Source organism: Solea solea, chromosome 3 (genome assembly GCF_958295425.1).
Source record: "Solea solea chromosome 3, fSolSol10.1, whole genome shotgun sequence".
NCBI lineage: Eukaryota > Metazoa > Chordata > Actinopteri > Pleuronectiformes > Soleidae > Solea > Solea solea.
This window is the reverse complement of record NC_081136.1, coordinates 9,065,858-9,092,317: the sequence shown is the minus strand read 5'-3', so window position 1 is coordinate 9,092,317 and position 26,460 is coordinate 9,065,858. Positions and strand designations below refer to the sequence as shown.

Genomic DNA, 26,460 nt, shown 5'->3' with positions numbered 1-26,460 from the left:
CTGTTGGTGTAATGGAAAAATGCTCCTCCAAGCCAAAATATCAGCAGATCTGGTTTTGCATCGATTAATATGTTTAGACTATGATTTGCCACAGCCGCTGTTTTTCCGGGGGGGAAAACAGCAGGCGAGTCATTTCACAACGCCATTGATTCTACACGTACACATATACTGGCAGCCCCATCTGATAGGGCTGCCAGTATATGCTGAACCAAAACACCTGAGGATCACCACATTCTGTGTAAACCAACTGAAAGGTTTCTGAAAGTTCAGCCAACGTTCTGTGTTTGTTTTGCATGCATATTTTGTGCGTAACAATGCGCAAATGGTATCTCTGCCTTCATCACATTCTATGAGTTAATCCATGCACAGTTGAGAGACTCTAAAACAAAACTTGAGACACAATCTGCCCGTAGATCAAACTGCATAGGTCTGGGCTCATATAAAACTGCCTGTATTACACTTCTCGTAGAATTATTCCAAAGACACGGAGCGAAATTGCACATAGACTTCTGCCATCATGTCCAGGATCATAGGCGTTACTCTCCTGCTCATCATTCTGATCGGCAGCTTGTGTGACAGCACAGGTAAGAATGAGGAGAACGTGTATTTCAAATATTTTCTGCGTATTAATAGGAAATAACCAACTCTGTCTAGTAACTAACTGTGACACCACTCTGTCAATAAGTAAATGTGTATTTGACCGTAAGGCGGTTAGTGGTTGATAGGTAAGCTATTTGTTTCAAATCATTTAAGTGTAGTTTTCCACTGTTTACAGCTTCATCCAAGTTCTCCGTGACCAAAAAGCACATCCGCAAGTGCAGGTGCAAAGGTGAGTGTACACTGGTCCAGTGGTTTGATCGAAAAAAAATTCCACGGTGGAAAATCAAGTCATAGCATGTCATAGCCAAAGCTGGTTATTGGTTATAAATGTGAGGCCCTTTGCTCAGTTTCCTGGTTTGTACATGGTCCTGTCAAGACACACGCATTCCTGTGTTGTGAATTTAAAGTGACCACTTCTGTTCGCACTGCAGTTCTCCCCAACGGCCGGCTAAAGTGTCCCTTACCGCTCTCGCCCACAAACAATAAAGAGAGAATGGACCTGATCAAATGCCTCTGCAGCAAAACAGACCGCCACAGTAAGTGCAATGCTTTTGTAAGTGGGTTTGTTTCAGTATTCTGTAAAAAACATTTAATTCTACTTTTTGTTGTTCCCTCTCCAAATGTCTAGAGCTTCAAGTGTTTAAGGCCATCTGCACTTCATGGCAACCTGGTTTTCCAATCACACTGGCATGAGGGAAGTAGGATTTAGCACCAGGAGTGTTAACCTTGTACCATGTATCGCATCACACAAAATTGAAATCCCCATACTACACTGACGAACATGTCACAGGAGTATGTCACATTATGCCTTAAATCAATTCCTCTAGTATGCTGCAAATGTAAGGTTGACAAAATGTATATTCTGCATCTTTTTGTGAGAAAGATTGTTCAAATCTGTGAAAGCTGAATCGTAAAACCATTATGTTTTGTGGATTATCAATGTATAACTTGTTGGTCATTAGCTACTTACAAATCTGTTCAGTTACCATTGAGCAAAAAAGTTAACACAATATCAGCTGTATACGGTTTTTCAGTAATTATATTTTCAAATATACAACCTCCGATTAATAGTTCAAATCTATTCTGAAAATCAATAAAGAATGTATGACCTGTCAACTTATTTGGTTCACTTTCATTTTGCGTCAACATATTTTCTTTGTTTACATTCTAAAGTGTCAGTATTCTTTAAACCCGATGAATCAAATGATATTCTATTGCGCTAGGATAAGAGACATTGCTGGTGAAAAGCTCATCTTCATGATTGAGTCTATTTCCCAAAACACCCATTACCTTTAAATGGTCTGGTATTCATGCAATGAAACGGTCCTCATTTTATGCAAAAGTTTTATTAGAATAAAACTTCCGAAAACTCTGCATGTACAGTACATTTCAAGGCATCTGTGGAGGGGAAAAACCCAACAGAAACACACACTGAGCAAGCACTTGGCAACAGTGGAGAGAAAAAACTCCCTTTTGAAAGGAAGAAATCTCTGGCAGAACCAGACTCAGTAATGTGCAGCCATCTGCCTCGGCCGGTTGGGGTCAGAGAGGAGAGGTAGGAGGAAGAGACAATAGAGGGGAAAGATGGAGAGAAACCACAATCCATTGATCAACAACACATTCTAACTGCATAATCTTATTGTACTTTGACATTGTGGCGATGCCAGTGTGTTATTGATATGACCTGTAGAGTGCTGTATTGTGTTGTGGGTGCAATGTTTGTAGCAGTGTAAAAGTGGACCACTAAATCCGCAGATTTAAAAACGCTTCCCCCCTGATTTGCCAAAATGTTTCAGGCTCACATTTTCTACTCTTATGTAGCTTAAGAAGACGGTTCACATCAATTACTGGCTATGTTTTGTCGTAACATGTTGAGCTGATTCACAAAACAAGATGGATCCATATCTGGTTTTGGAAACGGCACAAACATGGTACATGACAGAGACTCAACGGTTAGATTTCCCTCACACACAGAAGAAGGTTAAGGAGAAAACCCTCCTTATGAGTCGACTGTTTACCTTGTTCTCGTGTGTAGGAGAAACCCAGAAAAATGCAAAAAAAAAAAAATTTGCTGCTTAAATTTTGAGCATTTTAATACGGATAAAGATTTGGATGACAGAAGATTAGAAATAAATCCATTAATATGCTTTTTCATCCACGTTGGAAAGCAACTGTTGGTGTGATAAGCCAACTTGAATTTAGAGTCTGTAGAGAGTGATGTGTAACTGTAAATGTAGGCAGTAGATAATGTATTGGGATAGTCTATGGTTTTATGTGGTACAGTACAATACATTGATTACTTGTAGAATGGAGCAGTAGCAGACGTGAAGCAGTCGTTTGGTGGTGACTTCTAGTTGGGGCAGGGAGCAGGTTTTAATGTGGAATATCTGAAAACAAAGAGACAATGCAAGTATTACGCAGGCAAACTTAAAAGGGGAGTGGATAAAATCTGAAAGAACATACCTGTACCTGAAAACACCTTGTGGCAATGAGGGTTTTTTCGTCATTGAGAGCTTGATGCACCTTGGCCACCTCCTTCAGGTCAGAGTCCTACATTCATTCACTGAACAGACAGCCTCCATCAACATCTGCCCATGTGTTCTGCACCTTCAGTCAAAAAGAACAATTAGATATTTTGTTTGAAATCCACCTATTGTTGTTTATCAAATGTTGAGGTTGCACACACCTGTTACTCACCTGTTATGGGTTTTGATCCGATCCAGGCCCACAGGAGAGCTCCTTACTACAGTCTCTTCAATACAGACTGAATGTCCTAACATTTAAATTAAACCATGTCTCCACATAGAGTCCTGCAATTCTACATGAGCTCAACCTCCTTGTGTTTAGTGCATTAGGTTTATGACCACATCGAGATTTGATATCAAGTGTTGTGGTGTCATTTTTCATTCGTCGAGACCAGTTTCAGCACAAGTATTAGAACCCGTATAAGTAAAAGGTTGGTGTCGGATTGAATTTCACTGATCATTTTGCTACAGATTTTGGTAAGCGACACTGGAAAAATAAAAGCCATCAGAACCACAGATGATCCCATTATCTCAAAATGACTCTCCTCACTGAAACACATTTCCATGTTAACATACAAATAGTCAAGTGCAGCAGATCACCACTGCCTCTGTCCTGCATGGGTCCAACACTGAAAAACTGGTACTTCACCCTCCACCTTGTTGACTTTCTAAAAAGCAACAACCAGACATCCAACATTCACTTCATGCTTCAACTGGCCATCATGGCTTGTCATTTGGAATGACCCTAAATCCAGTATCTTGGTCAGTGACATGAGAAACCACCATCACCAAGATGTCTAGACAGTTCTTCCTCGGCTCTCGTCTCTGTGGCCTCTCCCAAAGTTTCTCACAGCTTCAACGCCCATTTGGCTTCACATGAAAATAATCCCACATTGTTGTCCTTGGATCTCATTCTCTTTATGCAGCCTCTCAACAATCACAACTACCATCTTCACATCTGCAAAGGGTTTCCAACTTCAGCATGACTTCCATGTTTGGTAAGATGTGGCAGTGGACCATTCACAAAGCTTACAACTTGGACTGTGCGATATTCAAAAGAGATCAGACTCACTTTGTTTACAAGTGAATCATGACTAATATAAAGGGGCTAACACCATGCTATGGTGAGCTGATTCACAGAACCAGATGGATCCTTGTCTGGTTTTGGAAACTGCACAGCCATGGCATGCAACAGTCAGGGTCAATGTCAGTTTTCCATTGCACACAGGGAAGAAGGGGAAGGAGAAATCTCCTCGAGTCGACTCAGTTTACCTTGTTCCTTGTAGTGTTACAGAAATCCAGCTCATTAAACCCTGACCGACTAAAGGGTCAGACGACGGACGCTCAGAATCTTATCTCAAATGTTTTAGAAAATGTCAGTTATTTAATTAACATTACAGCAAATTTGAATAAAGCATCAAGTTGTTTGCTTTGGTGGTCTAATGACACATCTTACTCAACACATGAAAAGCCATGCTGAATTAGGAAATGGCACCTTCAGCAAATGTGACAACAGCAGCAGTGAGTGCTGAAAGTCTGCAGAAAGAGAAAAGACACAGGGACAAGGATGTGGGATGATTTTATGTGACGCCTAACAAGGGTTGGAGTAGAGAGAAACTTCAGAGGAGGCTGCAGAATCAGGAGCAGAGGGAGACTGTCCAAACATCAAGGTAATCATAGTTTCACCTGCAACAAACCCTGACATTAGATTCAGCATCATCTCAAATGACAAGTCAAGCTGACTAGTGGAAGAGTGATGCAAGTGACTGATGCCTGATCATTACCTTTGGTAAGTCAGACGATTGGTGACAGTTACAGATAATGGATGATACAATTAAATATTCAGGTGTGTCGGTTTCCCAGAGCCCTTACAAAACCATTTCATTTCAGACAAACGATAAAATCCTGCTAAAATGAGGCAAATCCCACAAGTTAATGTCCCATAGCAAACATGAACAGCTGCACACTGTCACGTTAACACATCTTACTACATAACCCCATTACAAATGCCCTGAAGCATCCTGTGAATGTCAGCCCATGCTATGTTTTCATTTTAAGTAGGTTAAGAACAGATAACTTAGTAGCAAATAGTAAAATCTGGTGTAAAACTGGAACACAATCTGTCTCTGCCAGGTTCGCTCGTCTCCAGAGAATCTAAACGCGCATCTATTCTGTACACTACACATCAAGTTAGGTGAATTTCATGTATGAAACTGTTCAAAATATCCTTCAAAAGCGTCGCAAGGTTTTACAGGGGTAGGTTAAATTCCCCTGATGGGAGGCCTCCCAACATAATACACGACTAACACAGGAATACGTTTCAAATTAGTCTCCAGATGAACGCAAACTTAGCAGAGAGAGACAAGCCAGCCCTACACCACTACAGTAAAGTAACCACAAACAATACATTTTGGGGTGATGGATTTAAGACTGCACTTTCGACTAATGGGCAGTTTAAATCAGTCTATGGGCTGAATTACCACTACAGCATTAATTAATACTGTCACTGATATTAACAGCAATAATGCTAATTTAAACTCCTCCAAACAATCAGAATGAGCAACCTGTTACTAAAGCATAAGCAGTTAACAGTTGAGGAATGTTATAAGGTTAAGCGGTTAGTAATTTAAAGCGATTAAATCACTATACTGATCAATTAAACTGGTCAACAGATTAAGTAAGACTTTCAGTCCATGAGTACAAAATGAAGATGTATGATGTAATTGGGCATACTTTTCATCAAATATCAGAGAAACATGTGACCCAAATGACAGCTTTAGTACAGATAGTTGTTTTGTTTTTTTCTTTTTAAATAATTGTGACACTGTCAACACTAAACATGATCAGGACATTTTGCTGCCATTTTGGACACAGACAGATTTAAAGCTAAGGCACTGTGGCATAGAGGCCAGTCAAGATACATTCAGTGTAGATGAGCACTGAAGCATGAGACGGCATAAATGGGGCCTGGCAGCCAACATCATTCATGGCACAAACCTTGAATACAGAGGCAGACATAGCAGCCATCCAAAAATAAAGAAATTACATTTACCCACTGAAGATATAAGAAAAAATTGCATTAGATATCAGGTTCATTAAACCAATTCATAGTCATGCAACAGGCCCCAAAAGATCAGTGCCCTGTTACACTTTCAACAAAAACTTCAGACTTTGCTCCACATCTGTCCATCTTTGTGTTCCTCAACAAAACTGACCATGCAGGACCAAGATCAGTCACAAAACAAGCAACACCCAGAACACCAAAAATGTCTCTTACTGTTTGAAGATCTTCATGAAGTTTCAACCTTGGAGGGAAAACAGATGCAACATTAGTGCTCAGCGTACGAATATGACTTTTATATATGTCATTAACCTTGTTCCCTCTCTCTAGTTTGTGTCTTTCCTTCCTTTCCTTGCTGTGTCCTCATCTTGCAGGTAGCAGGATCCAGATTTGAGGCTATTATCATACATATCATTATGCTATAATTAAGTCGATACCAGTATCAGTTTTAGCAGTCTCTGCTGCTGCTTATATAAATTGCATTGTAGTTCTATAAACATGTCATCACTGACTCAGAACTGTCCTGTATAAACTTCATACAATTGTTGTATATCTGCTCCTGGTCTCTCTCTCTTCTGTCTCTACCTCATCTCCCTCTTGTCCTTTCTGTCCCCCACCTCTCCTCTGTCCCCCATTTGTCCTTTTCACCCCAACCGGTCAAAGCAGATGGCTGCACATCTGAGTGTGGCTCTGTCAGAGATTTCTTCCTGTTAAAAAGGGAGTTAATTTCACTCCACTGATGCCTAATGCTTGCTCATTGTGTGAAATGTTGGGTTTCTCTGCTCTCCTTGATGTTGTCTTAGTACAGTGCCTTGAAATAATGTATGTTATGTGGCGCTATATAAATGAAATTGAATTGAATAGAAAGAAAGAAAAAAACATGGAAATGGCACCTTCAGCAAATGTGGGAACAGCAGCAGTGAGTGAAAGAAAAAACATGGAAATAATCACCTAATAATCACAAGATGTCATCATTTTCTTTTTATTTAACATATGCATCATACGATTTGGAAATGGTCATTGTGTTATGTAGTCACTGTTAAAAAGGTTAAACCATTGAATTCAATTAGATTTGAGACATGCAAATACAAAATTGATTGAAAAAGTTTGTTTTTCTTCTTTATTTGCAAATCAAGGTTGGGGCTGTTTAATTAATGCAAGTATAAGGCAGGCAAAGTTAAAGGGGGGGTGAACACAATCTGAAAGAACATACCTGTACCTGAACACACCTTGCATCCATTCACAGAACACTGAACTGGCAGACCTCCATCAACATCTTGTCCATGTGTTCTGCACCTTCAGTCAAAAACAACAATTAGATATTTTGTTTGCATTCCTCCTACAGCTTATCAAATGTAAATGTTGAGGGGCACACATCTCACCTATTCACTTTGGTTTTGATCCAGTCGAGGCCCACAGGAGTACACCTCATTCTCACCCCTGCCTGCCCCCACCCCATTTCTACAGTCTCTTCGATACAGACTGAACGCTCGAACATTTTAATTAAACCGTGTCGCCGCATTGTTAGTAGAGTCCTGAAATTCTACATGAGCACAACTCCTTGTGTTTAGTGTATTCAATTTATGAGAATGAGGAGCTTCCAGTGAGAAAGGAGCATTTTGATAACAACCGTTGTGGTGTAGTTTTAGAATGGTAAAGCAATTTGTCAAGACCAGTTTCAGCACAAGTATTAGAGCCTGTATAAGTAAAGGTTGGTGTACATTTTGCAACAGAAATGATTTTGGTTTGGGGACTTTCAACACTGAAAAAAAAAATGCCATCAGCACCACACATTATCTCAAAATACCTTTTCCCTGACTGAAACACATTTTAATAACATACAAATGCATCAGACTGCCACTGCCTCTATCCTGCATGTGTGCAAACTGTTGACTTTCTCAAAAGCAACAACCAGACATCCGACATTCACTTCATGCTTTAACTGGCCATCATGGCTTGTCATTTGGAACGACCCTAAATCCAGTATCTTGGTCAGTGACAGGAGAAACCACCATCACCAAGATGTCTAGACAGCTCTTCCTCTGCTCTCGTCTCTGTGGCCTCTCCCAAAGTTGCTCACAGCTTCAACACCCATTTGGCTTCACATGAAAATAATCCCACATTGTTGTCCTTGGATCTCATTCTCTTTATGCAGCCTCTCAACAATCACCACTACCATCTACACATCTGCAAAGGGTTTCCAACTTCAGCATGACTTCCATGTTTGGTAAGATGTGGCAGTGGACCATTCACAAAGCTTACAACTTGGACTGTGCGATATTCAAAAGAGATCAGACTCACTTGGTTTACAAGTGAATCATGACTAATATAAAGGGGCTAACACTATGCTATGGTGAGCTGATTCACAGAACCAGATGGATCCTTGTCTGGTTTTGGAAACTGCACAGCCATGGCATGCAACAGTCAGGGTCAATGTCAGTTTTCCATTGCACACAGGGAAGAAGGGGAAGGAGAATTCTCCTCGAGTCGACTCAGTTTACCTTGTTCCTTGTAGTGTTACAGAAATCCAGCTCATTAAACCCTGACCGACTAAAGGGTCAGACGACGGACACTCAGAATCTTATCTCAAATGTTTTAGAAAATGTCAGTTATTTAATTAACATTACAGCAATTTGAATAAAGCATCAAGTTGTTTGCTTTGGTGGTCTAATGACACATCTTACTCAACACATGAAAAGCCATGCTGAATTAGGAAATGGCACCTTCAGCAAATGTGACAACAGCAGCAGTGAGTGCTGAAAGTCTGCAGAAAGAGAAAAGACACAGGGACAAGGATGTGGGATGATTTTATGTGACGCCTAACAAGGGTTGGAGTCGAGAGAAACTTCAGAGGAGGCTGCAGAATCAGGAGCAGAGGGAGACTGTTCAAACATCAAGGTAATCATAGTTTCACCTGCAACAAACCCTGACATTAGATTCAGCATCATCTTAAACGACAAGTCAAGCTGACTAGTGGAAGCGTGATGCAAGTGACTGATGTCTGATCATTGCTTTGGGTAAGTCAGATGATTGGTGACAGTTACAGATAATATGATGATACAATTAAATATTCAGGTGTGTAGGTTTCCCATAGCCCATCATAAAATAAAATCATGCTTAGTCGTCTCAGTCAATTAAACGTGGTAAAGTTAAATGACCAAATTCTGATAAGATGAGGCGCATTTCACAAGCCAATGTCCCATAGCAAAAACAAACAGCTGCACATCTTAGTATATAGCCCCATTACTAATGCCCTTGAACACACGAGACCTGTGGATTTCAGCCCATGGTATAATGTTTTAATTTCAAGTAGGTTAATAGCAGGTAACTTGGTATAGTAGATAGAATTTGGTGTACATCTGCTACATATCAATAAATCTGTCTCTGCCAAATTTGCTCGTCTCCAGAGAACCTAAACACGCGTCTATTCAGTACTCTACCCATCAAGTGCGGTGAATTCCAAGTATGAAACCGTCAAGTTAGGTGAATTAAATATTATATTCCTATATTAAATATCCTTCAAAAGCGTCGCAAAGTTTTGCAGGGGTAGGTTAAATTCCCCTGATGGGAGGCCTCCCAACATAATACACGGATAAAACAGAAATACAGAAAATTAGTCTCCAGATAAAAGCCAATTTGGCAGAGATAGACAAGCCAGCCCTACACTTCTAAAGTGAACCACAAAGAACAATACATTTTGGGGGTGATGGATTTAAGACTGCACTTTCGACTAATGGGCAGTGCAGAAAGAGTACAGGCAGATTCATTTTGAATTATTTACACTGCTCATGGTTATTGTACCACGTGTTATTCTCCACAGCTATTCAAGAAATAAAAGGAGACTTAGATGTGGACATGCCATCAAAATAGTTGATAGATCACTGTGTTAAAAACCAAAGCATAGCTTTTATGTTTTACATCTTATGAATGTGGATGCGTATGGGTGGGATATGGCTTTTTTATGTCCATAGGAATACACTTAATTTTGTTGTACCTATTACAATGACAAATAAAGATATTCTATTGTATTCTATTCTAAAAGAACAAGTCAGAATGGCACGGCGGCCATATTAAATGTACACATATGGCCAAGCAACAGGATAAAGTGGGAGTACAGCAACACCCACGATAAAAAGAATGACCCCTTACTGTTTGAAGATCTTCATGAAGTTTCAACCTTGAGGGAGGAAAAACAGATGTAACATTCGAAAGATAGAAAAATAATCACTTTATAAACATGTTTGTTGTTCCACTTAGGCAGTGATTGTCATTCAAAGCGTCACTCACCTGTTCAGTGATTCTCAGGTGTGTTGTAAAGGCAGGTGTGCTCAGCATGATCTCGAGGAACTGTAAAAAAATTAAAAATTAAAAAAAATATATTTAGAAAGAGAGAAATTTAAAATACAACCGACTTTAACTCCAACACCACACCTGGCACTGATTATACATTAATAATTAAAGAAGTTACTGACCTTTCAGGATGACTCATGAATCTGGGCCAGGTATAAAACAGTCTCTCGCCTTCTGCCCACATTAGTAACGCTAAACAAGGTAATAATATAAAGTATAACCACACCAGTGTTGGAATTAATGGCGCTTCTTCGAGGGTCTGACGTCACACGCGGTGATGTGGGCAGCGCGGCGTTTTTAAAAACAAAATAAAAAACGGTCTTCCTCAGTCAGAATCTCCGGAACATTTTTCAACTTCGTATTAAAAACGACTTTACGTTTGTGTGTTTGAGCTGTTGCTGCTTGTTTCCTGCGTCTGAACGATAATGCGACGTGTTGACTGTGTGGAAGAGCGACAAAGAGAGAGAAGGCAGCACCGACACACCTGATACACATTCAGTCATCAGCTGCACGCCATCATGCACTAATTACTTCCGCTGCTGCGGAAATACTCGCAAAGAAGCAAAACAACCTGGAAAATGCACTTTATACTTCACCAGTATATTATTGCAGCTCTTACCTGTTGTGTCTTAAAAGCTATTTGCTGTTTTAAATGACAACAGTCCACACATGAGGGCTATATTTCACAGATGATGGACCACAGTTCTCCTCTACCTGTTGTAAGGCCAAGGGCTCGTACAACTAATAATAAAATATAGTTGTTTGAAATGATTGCAGCTCCTAAACTCAAACTAGAAGTTGTTTGTTATTCAAAATGACTTGATTGAAATTATATGTAGTATATGAGTATGAAGTCATATTTATTTTCAAACGACACCTTTTAAGACACAAACAACACTTTAGGAATTGAGCAAGCAAAAATGAACCACACAATCAAAATACGCAAATTGCAAATACATTTAAACGATTTAATCATTCAAAAATATTGCTTTTTTCAGGGAGCGCAAATCCAGTAGAGTCTGAGTAAACAAAATCCCAATCATTGCAAACAAAAAGTGTATTTTCAAACAAATTTGTTTAATGATTACATCGTTTTTACATTTCATTTGCAATTTGTGTATTTCGATTGTGTGGTTCATTTTTGTTTGCTCAATTCATTAAGTGTTGCTTGCTTCGTGAAGAGTGTTGTTTGAAAATATTGACACAAATCTAATTCCGTACATATGGAGTTTTTCACAGGAGATTTTTTTGTTTGGTTACAAATGAGCTTGAGGTAAAATAATAAAGGAAGTACAGAAAAATCCTGCACACGCATAAGGAGCATTGTAATTGAATTGACTCAAATGAAAGCAGCTGCAGATATGTAGAATATAATGTGGTGAATGCAGCTATAGGAAGCTGTAGGAACTAAGAACACATTACTCCAAATTCATAGACAGATTAAATTTGTGCAACCTGACCCTGGACCGGTGTGGCCCCCATTGTGATCTTATTTTAACTTTTAAACCATTCTATATTGTTATTGTACTGCTTTGTATTATAAAAGTCTGATTGTTTTGAATGTGCTTCAGAAATAAAGTTGACTTGAACATGGCGAAGAATCAGATATCTATCTTCCTTCTGCCTAAAAGAATGCCCACTCTGTTCATCTCCTGTGTGATCCCAACATGTCAGCTCAAGCCCTTATGGAAGAGACTTGCTCAATGTGGGTAGAATTCCCACTAAAGCGCCTTTTCCAATCTCTGGTTTCACCTGCCAGGACAGTGAGATATATTGAGATATCACAGTACAACAGTAGGTTCTCTGAGATCCTCACGATAACGTTTTCAAATGATGACGTTCCATCACTTTGTATTTCTGACATCCTAATGTGGATTGCTGATGAAGCTCTAACGTGCATTTCCAAAACGGATCCAAGCGGTGATCAAAAATGGACCGTGAGGACATTTTGCTGTTAGTCAACCGTGAAATATTTGGAGCGTGCTGTGCTGAGACTCTCAAACCAGAAAAACTCTCCTTTTCCACAGGGGCACAAACTGATAATTGAGGAATTGGTCGTATGTGGGTGAGCAAATAGCTGATTCGGATTAACAGTGTCAGGGCTTCCTCTTAGTCATCAGCTACTCTCTCGTTTGCAGACCCAAAATAATGCAGGTCAGCAGTCATGGGAGCGGAGGGACATGTTTACCCATCGTATCTGGCACTGCAGCTTCATATTTACACCAAAACATTGCAGTAAGCAAAGCAAAGCACACACACACACACACACACGAATGTGAAAGTCACAGAGAGAAGACCGGAATAGAGAAAAAGTCACTTGCTCTTCCAAGGATTTTAAATAACTTAACTCTAAAACAGGTAGGTCCCTGATCACATATTTTCACTCAGACTTCACCCTGTGTAGAATGAATCATTCTCTAATTATCTGCTGAGCCACACACAATGACAAGGAAAGGTCATTTGGACAAATCCTCCCGTGAGTCAGTTTGTGGTTGAAGAATAACCAAAAGAAGAGCAGTGTTAAAGAAGTGTGCAAGTTTGTTCTCAGCCAGCACGTTTACGGATTGTTACTGTTATCTTTCGGCTGAGAGAAAGGATTCCTGTGATCCTCTAAGATCAGACCGGTCCATTTATAATCGTCAACTGATTTTATATCGGGTCTGCATTCTGCTGATTTGCATGTTTTGGAGGAAACATACTGTAACAGCTGACACAGGAATTGATCAATAAGTAACCAGCAATGTTTACACAAGCTCAGTGCTGTGTGTGTGTGTGTGTGTGTGTGTATTCTTGTGTCGGTTCACCAGCCCAGGGACTACAGATGCAAATGATGTATGTAGTATAGACTGTCTTCCTTCTAAGTTAAGTTCTGATTGAACGTACATTCACACCACTTTAACCACATTTCACGCCATAGCTTTACAGATGAATATACAAAATGATATCATCAGCATAAAAACAGTATAATGCGTTGTTTTGTATTCAAAAGTACATAAGAATAATTCTTAATGTATCCCAGAGGTCTGATATGTGCTTTTACAGTGTACAACAATGGAAGGAAATAAGCAAATATAATGAGAACCCAAGACCCATTCTTCACAGGTTACAATTGCAAAGTCATAAGTTTGAACCCAACAACCAGAAAGTAACTGCTCCTCTGCAGTATCTTGTGTATTTTATTGTGCGATTATATTGTGTTTTATTCTGCCTGTGGATGGACAGTTCTGCTATACTATGTCTCAGCGGGTGGTCCAGGTCCAACCGGAGAGTCGGGTCCATGAGGCAGATCAGTGGAGCACTGGTCTGTGTGAGTGCCATAAAGACATCGGGGACTGTAAGTACACAACTATGTATGTGAAGGTGTATCTGACCACTGATCAGTCAGTGCATTGTGTAAAATGTTGTGATGACATTTTGTGTGCGTCTGTTTTTGTGTGTTCAGGCTGCTTTGCCCTGTGTTGCCTCCCATTGTTTACCTGCAAGGTGACCAGTGCAGTGGGTGCGTGTCCCTGTCTCCCTCTGCTGGATTGTATTGGCTGTGTACCGCCGGCCGCACTCGCCATGAGGGCATCTGTCAGGGAAAGATATGGCATACAGGTAATGCTCAATGATAATAATAATAATAATAATGATAAAAGGAGATGAAAAAGAAGAAGAATACATTACACGAGACATGGCAAACACACAAAGCTAACAAAATGTCTTAATTAAAAGACATTTCTGTTATGCCAGATGTGGTCAGATGTTCACAGTAAATTTCGCAGTGTTAAATATGCAGTGTCAAAGTTCAATGACTCTTTCAGAGCTATTGAGAAAAATGCCCCCTAGGAAAGAGTTAATTTAACATCAATTCTGATAAGGACCAAAATACACTCGGACACTGTGTTAAATTAACTTAAGTGTTGATTTAACACTGTGTTGGAAATCCACTCTAACACATGGACATGGTGCACATTTGTCTTTCCCGGTATGAAAGTTTTTTTCTCTTTGGAGCGAGGAGAATGTGTGGGAGTTAGATTTGTGATGAAATTCTTTCAATCAGCCTGGGTGGTCCTTGTAAGCGCTGGTGTTGTCGATAAACGTAAGAGCGGACAATGTGGCTGATGGATTTTGCTCTCTGCTGTGTCTCCAGCTCATTTACACCGAGCTGCTGGGGCTTTGAATGATTAGGAGGCAGTGAGAGGTTTCAGTGATGAAACACAATAAGAGCACAGCAGGGAAATAACTCTCAACTTTACTGGACGTGAGTAACGACGCTGAGTGTTAAGCAATGTGGGCAAACGCTTTGAGCAAACATCGGATAAGGATATACTGTATATGGATGATGCATACACACCCTAGAACTAGAACTAACTTACTGAATAAACAGCTAACTGACTCTTTAAGATGCATCAAACCTGTCATACACGTGCACGTGTGAACACAGACGGCAACAGACACCAGGTCTCTGTCGCAACAGATTTTCAACAGGCAAACAGCACATACCAGGGACAAGGTGTGAGTTTGACAGTGGATAATAAGCTGTTTCTGGGACAGTGAAGACAAAGCAGGAGGTGGGAACGGTTGGAGGCCAGGCAGGCAGAGGCTGGAGCGCTGCCATCGGAGAGAAGGAGGTGGTTGGTTATGTTTGCTTGCTCTTCTGGAGGTGGAGTGGGCCGTGAAAGAAATCGCTGTCAATACTGCACAGCATGAGCGTAGAAAGATGCCAGATAAGTTCTTATATAAACGAGTCCCAGCATGTTGTTCGTAAAGCAAGACAAACATTCTCTCACTAAGGGCGGCAGCGTGACCTCTGCCATTGTGATATGGATTCTGGATGAGCTTGCCGTAAAAATTCTGATATTCTGCTACACATTGTGGTCTTTACCTCCCCAAAACAAGCACCATGCAAGCTGTGTGGTTTGACAGTTTGAAAAGGTTTATATGTTGTGTTTTGTGCATCCCTGGATGTAGGCAGACTGATAATTTTAGTTAATATCACCCTCCCACGTTGAATTCACTATAGAGACAGAGTAGAGTTGATGCTGATGCTCAAGAAGAAAGTCTGTCATTTGTTGAAATCCTCTCCACATCCGGATGGCCATCAATCAATAAAATGTGTGGAGGATTAAAAAAAGATTGCACATGCATTTAAAAAATAATGGGAGAAAAGAGTTGACTACATCATTTCTGAGTCATCTGTTCATAAAAGACTGAAAGACTTTATTTGAGACTTAATTCTGCTGTGTGTGCCAAATTCTTTGAATGAGTTTCTTTTAAAGGAGATTATTTTGTTTGTCCGGTTTCATCTGCTGCAATGAAGCACTTAATAATGTGAATCTTGAAACGCTGTTTTTATTATTGCACAGCAGCCATTTTGTGATATAATGTGATACGATTTGACTCGACAGAATTGAAGCTGAAGGAGATAAACACTCTTCATCTTGAGTTTGGCGTTGCAGTGCTGACTCATGCACAGAGCACCTGCCTTCTGACTGTCTCTCTCTCTCTCTCTCTCTCTCAGACGCCATCAGTTTACCAAATCTCACCCACCAGCTTCTCTACCTTGATGTTGCTCACACACTCATCATGGTTTCTGTTACAGAGTAAAGACTCGGCGATGGGAAACCTCGCTTCCATTTTACTTTTGTCATGAATAACAATAGTGGTAAAATTATGAGAAATTTCAAAATGAAAAAAAGTTACACTTCAAACTGTAAATGTTGCTATCCTAAATATGAACATGAAAGAAGCTTATAAAAGAGTACCACAGTGTTCTGCATTGTCTCTTTGTGCGCCTTAATGCAACTCTTTGTATCGTACAGGGGAGTGTGTGGAGCGACTGCTTGTACGGATGCTGCTGCTATCCACTGTCCTGGCTCCAGATCTCCAGGGAGCTGAAGAGAAGAGCAGCATCCCACGCTTCCTCCTCCTCATCAGCCAGATACACTTCCCTGACCTCCCTGCAGGGGGCGCACTTAGTCTAGACATATACAACACTTTTTTTCTTCTTTTTTTTTTGCTGCTACCAGTCCTCCAGAGCACAGGGCCTGATTTAATCACACTTCCTCCATCCTGCAGCCGCTCCCTTTCAGCTCAGATACTTCAGCAGGGTCACAATGTATCCCACTGAGAGGCAAGTTGATTTTGTCTAATATGAAGAGAAGGAACCGTGAGAAAGGTCATTTAAAGGTCCAGTGTGAAACACTTATGGGGGTTTATTGGTAGAAATTAAAAAAAAAATGCCGTACATAAGTATGTTTGTATAAATGTATAATAGCTTTAATATATTAAAATAAAGGGTTTACTTTTCGTAGCCTCAGAATAAGCCTTTGATTTGTACTTTATGCAAGGGCCTCGCTTTACAGAGTCCGCCATCTTGTGCCACCATGTTGCCGCAGCAGGCCAAAACACAATTTAAAATAATGAACATGAAACAAAACATTCATCCACAGTTTTCCGACATCCACATTACATTTCAGTTTTTGGTTAAAGTTGTGTTTCGCAAATAAATGATTTAATTACAAATGCATGCCTTTCCCTTTATTCTACATGCCCCTTTAAGCAAAAGGGGCCATAGCAAAAGACAAATTATACACTCTTATTGCCTTTCTTTTCAAAGATGGACAGCAAATGTTGCTTGCTGCTTCAACAAGGAGTCAGGAGTGAACAGAAGTATTACAAAGTTAAACTAACAACCTGTTTACTAGGATGGTATGTTGCACCTCTGCAAACATCTGATAAGTGTAAACTAATGCTTCTGAAGCAAATGGATGTTACTTTATGACGTCTTCAGGTGGATATGAATGTGATTGTGTGTTAACTGCTTGTGGTGCATTTGGCTGATAAGTGATAAAGTGAAAAAAGCACAAAAGGTATGCTCATTATGTCACTTTGGGCTGGACTGTTAGCAGACATGTTCAGGGTGAAAACGTGAGCAAAAACCTCACCTTTTGTCCGTTTGTGTATTTTTTAAGTATTTCAGATGAGTCACAACAAGACTACCACACGTGTGTCAGACAAACATACAGATCATTCAAATAGTTTGTATCAGTTCCAATAAATCAGATGCTAATCTCAAAAAAAGTCTCCTTCTGTCAGTGTTATGAAGGCACAGAGGACAGATACTCTAGGACATTGTCTCCTGCTCTTATCACATTCCTTCATCGAAGGACTGAGACCAACTCATGGCGAAGATGAAGTCATTTTGTGGCATGATGACGTCTGAGCTTTAGAAGGATGCGTGACAGTCTGATAGCCTGATGTCTGTCAGACTGGACAGACCAGTCAGGTGCCACGTTCCCTAATGTCCTGTCACGCTCACCATGCATCAGCGGGTCTATAAGACGCCACACTGGCCAGCAAACTCGTCAGTCGTCCACTCACGCTCTCCAGACGAACACAAAGGTAAGACAAATAAAGATGGCTCCATACTGGGCTGTAGACTGTGTACTATAAGAGCATGCAAACGCGGGGGAAACATTATATTTCTGTGATTCACCACATTTAATTTCAACTGAACACTGCGTAGCGAACGGTATTAATGTTGCATTTCTGCATACAGTTGTATGCAGTAGGTGTTGAATCAACGTTTGTAAAGTGACAAAGTATACACAAAATGCATAAGTAAGTCAATTGGATATACATGCGAGAGAGGAACTTTTACGCAGACAACCAGGTGCTTCTAAAAAAATGTGAATATTTAACATATTTGCAACCTGGGCCTGATTAGCACTTCTACCGTCACCCTCATTTTCTCCAACAAATTGAAATACAGTTAGACGTAGACATTTAACAACGTGTTAAACTGTTAGACTCTGATGGAAAACAGGTGGAGGTTCACAGGTGGAGGATTACAGCACGGGGCACATGACCACTATGTCCTGTGTGATCCAATGCAAGACTTCCTTATGCAGAAACCTACAATGGCATGACATATGATCTTGAGGAGTCCAGTACATTTAAAAGAGTACACAGAGTATGTGATGATTTGCTCGTTTGAAATAGTTCACTGAAGCTGCAGCCATGACGACAAACTTGGTGATGACCCAACCCCAACCCTATGTCATGAGCGCTGTATCCAACCAATGGACCTCTGACATCTGTGACTGCTGTGAAGACCTGCCCATGTGTGAGTGATCTTGATTTGTGTGCCGATATCCTGACTCTGTTTTTTACAGAGTGCGTGATAAGATGGGAGAGATTGTGTGTACAGTATTGAGTCCACGTGCAGAGACAAACGCACGCTATCTAAATCCATTCAAATCACAGGAATGCCAGCAGAGGGCAGATAAGTGATCAGTGGGGGTAGCCAAGTATTTATGCGATGTTGTGCATGACCAGTCTATAAATGTGTGCGCACATGTGTGTATTAAATGTATCTCTCCTCTTCTTCTCTTGATGTGACCTGGCTGTGTTCTTTTTTGCAGGTTGCTTGGCCTGCTGGTGTCTTCCCTGCTTCACCTGTAAGACATCATACGAGGCCGGGGAGTGTGTGTGTTTACCACTGCTAGACGCTTATGGATGCATTCCACCAATGACGACATCCCTCAGGGTGGCAGTACGTACGAGATATGGCATTGAGGTACAGACACCAACCAAGCTGTTTTACCCTCAACCTCAGCTGCACTTTCAAAGCACAGTGTTATCCCGCGTAAAGGTCACTGTTGCCTTCACTCTTTATCTGATCTCTGATGACTTGAATACTTGTACTTGACACAATCTGGTTTCACATTCCTTATCAGCCTGCGGGAGCTCACGCAGTTGAGTTAGGTCGTTAAAGAGGGCTGTTCCTTTGTTTCAGTTATCTTCTTAAAGTAGATCCCGAGCCCTGAGTGATTAGGATGCAGCAAGTAAGACAAAAGAAAACAGCAGTATACTTGTCTAGTAGTTACCAGGGGGCGATACCGTTAGTTTCCAAAAGAATTCAGTTTGAATGGAAGTCTTTCTCACTTGTTTTATAACATCAAGCATTTTCTGGAGGACGTAATGGTCTCAATCACTAGTTTCTGGACTTCTCCAGTAGAACATGATGCCACTTTTGTAACTCGTGTTCCCATTCATGAGTGAACACTGTGTAAATAACAGCCAGTATCGTCGGGTAGGAGCCCAGTCGCAGGTAACATGTGAATGTTCTGGTCAATTTCAAATTTCTAGAGTTCAAAACAGGTGTTTGTTGTTGGATATAATCATTAAATTCCATAACTATTGTGCATTTTTCATACTCCATATTATACCCCGCTGCTCCCTCTACTCCTATGTTATGCTGTTTAATTGGAGTGCTGTTCTTGTCTGTGTATACAATACAAGCATTAGAGGGGAATTAAGTATGTGTCCAACTCCATGAAGCTAGGTGGTGACATAGGTAGATTATGTTAGTCGGACTAAGAGAAATACAATTCAGTACACTTGTAGTCAGACTAATAGGAGAACACAAAAGTTTTTTCACAAGTTATGTCAACATATTGTGTGTCTTCATCCTCGTAGGGCTCGATCTGCAAAGACTGCGTGTTGTCCTACTTCTGTGGGCCCTGCACCTGGTGTCAGATCGCAAGAGAAATCAAAACAAGGAAGAACCCCGTCTTCTCTGTCGTCATATCGCGCTGATATCTTGAGTGAAATGAACATCATCATCATCAGGGAGTTCAGTGGCGCTGTGCTATGTCACTGAGCAGCTGATTTCATTATTTTCCTGGGAGGACAAGGAAAGAGCTAAGCAGATTCTTAGCCTCTGTGGCACAATTTTGAACTTAATCATTTTAAATCCATCCTTTTTCCACCACGTTTGTTTTTTGTGATGGTATACAGTATATATATATATATATATTCATATGTATATGCACATATGTATATAGGTGTGGGTATGTCATGTAAAGTCTTTCCACAGCAAAGCTCCATCTGACTATCATGTCCCTCTTTTTCTTAGATCCACTATACCTGTATTCACTCTTTCAAGAAATGTTTCCCTTGTCATTTGAGAACATGTTAAGTTGTGTGAAGTCACAACAGCCGAGTTAACAGATTTCACCACACCATTGTGTTAAATATGTTCTCTGTCTTTTTCTTTATGTTTTATTGATAGCACAACCTCCCTGGACAGAAAATCCCCCCTGTACTTAAGTGGGACTGTTGTTTTACATGTTGTATTGTATATTTGTATGTGTATTATTTAACTGAACTGTAGCTGCAGGGGTTTTCCTGGTCAGGTCTCCCTCACATAAGAGATTTATATATCAGGGGACTCTGTTAAATAAAGAAAATATCAGCTGATGGCTGGGGGTGGAGGGTGGAGGGTGTGAGAGCTGTCTGTATCCATGTATTTATCATGTATGCTTGTGCTGTTGTTTTTGTTTGGTTGTTTGTTAGTTTTATTTGTGCACATTGGACCCCCTCAAAATGAGATGCAACATCTTAAGACGCTATCCTTTAAATAAATTCTAATTTAAATTAAAGACATACGCACACTCATTTAATTTAACTGGTTTCTTTTCTGTGCCAAACTTACAAGCTGCCAACATGAAGAAGTGTATGGGAGTTAGTGTAGCCTAGTGGTGAGGTTACGTATTGCAGCCTCTGGTATCTGATATTAAGTAAATAATGTATCTAAAATTTGTGTCATTTTCAACATAGTTGGAGAACGAATAGTTTTGATGGATATTATTTGATGTAACACTTGAGGAAATGGAGATGCATCAACACAGTATTTGTACAAACATAATTCAGGAATAAATAGGGACCTTCGCACCTTGTGTGCTCAGACCCTAATAAAACACTATTTCTTGAAATAAAGTTAAACAACAACATCATATTATGTGGGACAAACTCTATGGTGGCTCAGGGGTAGAATGTGTTGTGTTTAATTTAGAAGGATACGTGTTTGATTCCCAGAAGACAAATGCAGACCCTCGGATTTAGACAGATACAGTACAGTACTGTGCAAAGGTATTTGGCCACCATTAGATTTATTTGAACAAATAAAACAAATCTTGAGGTTAAAGTGTCAAGTATTTAATGTGACCTGACCTTACTTGAAAAATAGTTTGTCCTATTCCATGTCAGCAAATATCTGCTGTGAAAAAGGTCTAATACACCAGGTTTATTCAAGACATGCTTGAGCTTTACATACACACGTTGTATGAGTTACACTAACTGACAGATTGCTCATATATAAGCTGCCCTCAGACTACTGCACAAAACTGTACATTGATAAAAGGAACAGTGTGTAAAAATGTATTGTTGCAGCTGAATATCCCTTGCCTCACCCTTCCCCTCTAAGTGTGTTGTAAAACCTTTGTAGCCTTCAGTCAGCATCAAAACTCAAATTAATTTAAGAGATCTGACCTACTTCCATCATTTATCTTCAGTTTATGTAAAATGAAAGTAATTTCACCAACATTTTATACACTGCAACTTTATATGGGCACGCACAACAGCAGAATAGACATGATGCACACAAAACAGTATCAAGAGGCCAAACACAATGGACAGTCAGTCGTTTTTTTCCCATGTGGTCAAAGTGGTTTCAAAACCCAGTGAGTATTAATCAAATTCAAATCTGACAAAAAAGTCAGTCAGTGTAAAATAACACTAACATCAGGTTCATGTGAAATTCCTGGTGTTTGGATGAATGGTAAACAGCTGTCACCAAGGGATAGAACATGCCAGGTATGCGAGTAAATGGTGTGAATACCGTGACGTGGATTGAAATGAGTCGTGTCATGTCGTCCAACAATTGAAGGAAGGAAAGGTTTTGAAACGGCCGAGTGTCTCGGGAGCTTTGCTCTGATATTTGGGCCAACTTTAAAAAAAGGTGCAATGAATGCAGAGGGAGTCCCACGAGAAAAATGAAATACATGTTTACCATGTATTCATGCCTTCCGTGTTTTTAATGAGTGGTCACCATGGAAAAAAAATGTGTCCATCAACAACCAGCAACTGTTACTCTGAACTGTTTCAGTGATAGAATAGATTGCATTACATGTTATGTGTGTTAGTCTTCTACTTTCAGATTATACTCCAGATCAGAATCTAAATGTCTGGACAATTTGGAGAAAACTGTGTGGATCCCGAGAAAGTGATCAATATTACTCTTTTAAGTGCTGAAAAACACAATCCTTTAATATCTTTACTTCATATTGTCTTTTAGGAGCAGTGTCAAGTTTGTAGTTTCTCCTTTGTTCGCACCCACATGTGTACCAAAGTCTCAAATTAGTTTAAAAGTGTGTTTTTGTCAAATCAGGACCTTGTTTCTAAGGGCCGAATGTCGCTGTCTCCCCCTGCTGGATATGCTAGGGACCACTCTCCACTTGACATTCGTCCTATCATATAAATTAAATAAAATAAGACGTATTGCAGATTATCTACAGTGTTGTGCAAAGGTCTAATGCCACAATTAGGATTGTTTTAGCAAGGCTAACATCATGACCTTACAGTATAATTATTTCTCAATCACTTTATTGGAACACATCCATCCTACTATTAAGCATCCACAAATATCTACTGTGGAAAAAATCTATTACAGTTTGACACTTTTGCGCAGTGCTATATTTATTTTAGTTGCTTTTTACAGTTTACAGTTTGCATTGGTTTAGTGGTAATGTTATTCAATATTATATATTGATTTTAAATCTTATTCCTGAACACTGAGCCAATTTCATCTTTTATAATGTCCTCATTTCACGCGTCACTGCGTCTTTCATGTCTGTAAGATGTTTGTCAAAAGAATACCACTGTCATAAAACCGCAAAACAAATCTAAGTGACTTGATTTTGCCCTTGCAGTCTATATGTATTTATCATTATAAATACATCTCTGATCTCCAGGTCTTTGGGATGTATAGAATCCAACCTAATCTATTGTTTGTTTCTGTAAACCACCGCTACAAGTTAGCTCACAATTCTGAACCAACATGAAGTACTTATTCAAATGTCTCATGGAGATTTTTGGCAGAGATGAGGAACTGATGTCCTGGTTATGATTTTGAAATGACATGTGATCTCTGTGGTCGTCTGTTGCCTGATGCTAACTCTTGTTCACAGCTCTATGCACGTCCACAGAGGCAGTGGAGAGGAGGGAAAGGGTGCAGTCCACTGATATGACTGTGCCGTTATTGTAATCACCAAATGCCCACGTTATTTTCCCTCTGCTGTGAAACCTTGCTGCTTCCTCCCTCCCTCATTCCCTGCCACTCCCGTCTCACACTCACTGAACACGCACCCCCCATCCCCCTTCACAATTCACCAGGGAAGTTTCCTATATCACTCTTCATTGCATCGACTGCTTTTAAAGATTATCTACAAAGTAAATCAGAAAAATACATACTGAATAAAAAAAAAGGAGGCTATGAGCTGGGGATGAACTGGAAACAAAAGCATTCAAAACTCTCTTGTGTTTGTTGCAAGTGTGTGTACCTTGTGACCAAATGCACATGGGATCTCATCATTTTAGACCTCAGTGGAATTCACACAGTGGACTTTGACTGGGTCAAGGGTGAAAAAGAGGCCCATATATTATGTCAAAGTTTACATGGTGAAACAAACCACAGAATACCCGGCTCCCTCAGGAACTGGAGCTCCTGGCAAAATTCCTGAATTGGATACAAGAAGAACAACAAGGTGAGCCATCTAGGTATCTATATTAAACCTTTCACACTTTTATTAGCTCTTCTTTGTGTGTGCTGGGACAGCCTACGTCTATTTACAATGATTATGTGAACCAGGAAAACAAATAGCAGTGTTGCTGTATAACTGTGGTTGGTCACTGTGTACAAACATCTATATATATACACACACTAATACACACATAAAAGGCTGATAGTAGTAGTATTTCTTGCGTGTTGCAGAAGTCATAAAACGCCATGAGGCTGACTATGTGTTGAGTAACATGTTTAAAGTAGGAGAGAGGCAAAAAACATGCGATGACATCACGCATGGCCTTTGAAGCTCATTATTGTGGGGTGTCAGACTTCACAAGCTGGCAAGTCACTTAGCAAAAAAAAAAATGTTTGGATGTTGTGTGAAACATCATTACATTTTCGTTTGTAATCTGTAATCCACATAAATAATTCATATGTGTTTTGTCAACCTTCTCCAAGCCTTTAAAACCTTTTTCCCCACAATATCTGTGTTTCTATTACTTTGAAAATGCTTGCAAAAACCGACTTTGTTATACAGCACAACTAATAGATAGTTTTTTTCATACTGAAGTTCAGAGAGACTACTAAACATTACATATCAATATCTAATTTCTTCCAGGACATGCCCAGTGCAATCCCAGTAATCCTGGCAGGGCTCTGCTTCCTGCTGCTTAAACCCACCTGCTGCAGCAGCAGCGAGATCCTGGTGGTGCCGGTTGATGGCAGCCACTGGGTCAACATGAAGGTGATTCTCGAGGAGCTCCACTCCAGAGGCCACAACATCACTGTGCTGCGCTCTGCCCGGAGCTGGTACATTCCAAGTGACTCTACCATTTATACTTCTGTCAATGTGTCCATGCTGGAGGACGAGTCAGACAGGGAAGCTTACAATAAAATTTTGAAAGATGTCATAGAATGCCGAAAGTCACTGTCCTTTGTACGCAGCTTCTGCCAGCAGCATGTGCTCACAACCTTATTGTCAAAAGGCCATGAGATCCTTGCCAGAGCGGCTGGCAAAATATTGGATGACCCTGTTTTCATGAAGAAAATGCAAGATGCCAAGTTTGACCTAATATTGACAGACCCTGCTCTGACTCTCGGAGTCCTCCTTGGTAGTTACCTCAAGCTGCCAATGGTTTTTAATGTGCGCTGGATTAATAATGGAGAGGGCCACTTCACCATTGCCCCGTCACCTGTCTCTTATGTTCCTGTGCAAGGAAGTGAACTTGACGATCAGATGGATTTTCAGGAAAGGACCAAGAATATGTTACTCTACCTCTACGGGGTTGCGGAGCAGCACTTCATCCTTAACCCCAAGTATTCAGATTTACTCCAGCGACACTTCCCTCCTGGAACTGACTTGCTGTCTTTGCAGCGTTCAGCTGATATCTGGCTGCTGAGGGCAGATTTCGTCTTTGAGTTCCCTCGACCCACGATGCCCAATGTTGTCTACATCGGGGGGTTCCAGGGCAAAAAGGCCAGACACCTCCCTGCTGACTTGGAGGACTTCATGCAGAGCTCTGGGGAGCATGGGGTGGTGGTCATGTCTCTGGGGACAATTGTGTCCGCCCTGCCTCGTGACACCACAGAGGCCATTGCTGCAGCTTTTGCTCAACTCCCTCAGAAAGTAGTGTGGAGGTTTTCAGGAGAAAGGCCTTCATCTCTGGGGAACAACACACTCTTGGTAAATTGGCTGCCTCAGAACGACATCCTGGGACATCCCAAGACTCGTGTTTTTGTGGCCCACGGAGGGACCAATGGGATGTATGAAGCCATCTACCACGGCGTTCCTGTCCTTGGCATGCCACTTCTCTTCGACCAGTTTGACAATGTACACCGGTTAAAGGTGCGTGGGGCAGCTCGGGTGGTGGAGGCCAAATCAATCACCAAGGAAAACTTCCTTGAGGCCCTAAAGGATGTTCTAGAGACTCCCTCCTACCGAACCAACATCCAGCACCTCTCCCAGCTACACCACGACAGGCCGATGACTCCCATGGACACTGCCATCTTTTGGATTGAGTATGTCATCAGGAACAAAGGAGCAGCCCACCTGCGGGCTGCTGGTTTTAGACTGCCTTGGTACTCCTACTTCTGCCTGGATGTGGCTCTTTTTCTCATAGCCCTCGTAGGAGCTTTTATCTGGGCTGCAGTCTTCACCTGTAGACTTCTCTGCTGCAGAAGGTTCAGGAGGAAGATCAAAGCAGAGTAACTAATATGAATATAACCTGAATGACAAATATTTGAAACTCTAGGAAATAAAGTTTTTTTTAAGAGTATATTGCTGTGTGTGAGTATATGTAAGTATTCATTTT

General features: G+C 40.6%; 3 protein-coding genes and 1 long non-coding RNA gene across 4 annotated transcripts; 3 read left to right on the top strand and 1 right to left on the bottom strand.

Moving 5' to 3' along the window:
- Nucleotides 1-9,212: 9,212 nt before the first annotated feature.
- On the bottom strand, nucleotides 9,213-11,064 carry LOC131457084 (uncharacterized). Its single transcript, XR_009239978.1, has 3 exons — nucleotides 10,659-11,064; nucleotides 10,474-10,533; nucleotides 9,213-10,363 (listed from the first exon to the last, which is right to left on the bottom strand). It is a non-coding gene; the product is annotated as an uncharacterized LOC131457084 (long non-coding RNA).
- A 1,759-nt stretch (nucleotides 11,065-12,823) lies between these two features.
- LOC131456922 (cornifelin homolog B-like) lies at nucleotides 12,824-16,980 on the top strand. The gene is made up of 4 exons (XM_058625616.1): nucleotides 12,824-12,894; nucleotides 13,759-13,870; nucleotides 13,979-14,133; nucleotides 16,341-16,980. The coding sequence occupies exons 2-4, from the start codon at nucleotides 13,771-13,773 to the stop codon at nucleotides 16,500-16,502; spliced, it is 417 nt and encodes a 138-aa protein (XP_058481599.1). The 5' UTR covers nucleotides 12,824-12,894; nucleotides 13,759-13,770; the 3' UTR covers nucleotides 16,503-16,980.
- An 836-nt stretch (nucleotides 16,981-17,816) lies between these two features.
- On the top strand, nucleotides 17,817-20,210 carry LOC131456821 (cornifelin homolog A-like). Its single transcript, XM_058625473.1, has 4 exons — nucleotides 17,817-17,922; nucleotides 18,523-18,646; nucleotides 18,945-19,099; nucleotides 20,002-20,210. The coding sequence occupies exons 2-4, from the start codon at nucleotides 18,541-18,543 to the stop codon at nucleotides 20,119-20,121; spliced, it is 381 nt and encodes a 126-aa protein (XP_058481456.1). The 5' UTR covers nucleotides 17,817-17,922; nucleotides 18,523-18,540; the 3' UTR covers nucleotides 20,122-20,210.
- Nucleotides 20,211-24,045: 3,835 nt separating this feature from the next.
- ugt5g1 (UDP glucuronosyltransferase 5 family, polypeptide G1) lies at nucleotides 24,046-26,424 on the top strand. Its single transcript, XM_058626071.1, has 2 exons — nucleotides 24,046-24,128; nucleotides 24,768-26,424. Exon 2 carries the CDS (start codon nucleotides 24,771-24,773, stop codon nucleotides 26,355-26,357), a length of 1,587 nt encoding a protein of 528 aa, XP_058482054.1. The 5' UTR covers nucleotides 24,046-24,128; nucleotides 24,768-24,770; the 3' UTR covers nucleotides 26,358-26,424.
- Nucleotides 26,425-26,460: the final 36 nt, after the last annotated feature.

Coding starts and splice junctions, on each gene's coding strand:
- LOC131456922 (XM_058625616.1), top strand. CDS start 13,771: ATGTCTCAGCGGGTGGTCCAGGTCCAACCGGAGAGTCGGGTCCATGAG. Junction 13,871..13,978: donor CCATAAAGACATCGGGGACT/GTAAGTACACAA, acceptor TTGTGTGTTCAG/GCTGCTTTGCCCTGTGTTGC. Junction 14,134..16,340: donor GGGAAAGATATGGCATACAG/GTAATGCTCAAT, acceptor TGTATCGTACAG/GGGAGTGTGTGGAGCGACTG.
- LOC131456821 (XM_058625473.1), top strand. CDS start 18,541: ATGACGACAAACTTGGTGATGACCCAACCCCAACCCTATGTCATGAGC. Junction 18,647..18,944: donor CTGTGAAGACCTGCCCATGT/GTGAGTGATCTT, acceptor TCTTTTTTGCAG/GTTGCTTGGCCTGCTGGTGT. Junction 19,100..20,001: donor GTACGAGATATGGCATTGAG/GTACAGACACCA, acceptor TCATCCTCGTAG/GGCTCGATCTGCAAAGACTG.
- ugt5g1 (XM_058626071.1), top strand. CDS start 24,771: ATGCCCAGTGCAATCCCAGTAATCCTGGCAGGGCTCTGCTTCCTGCTG.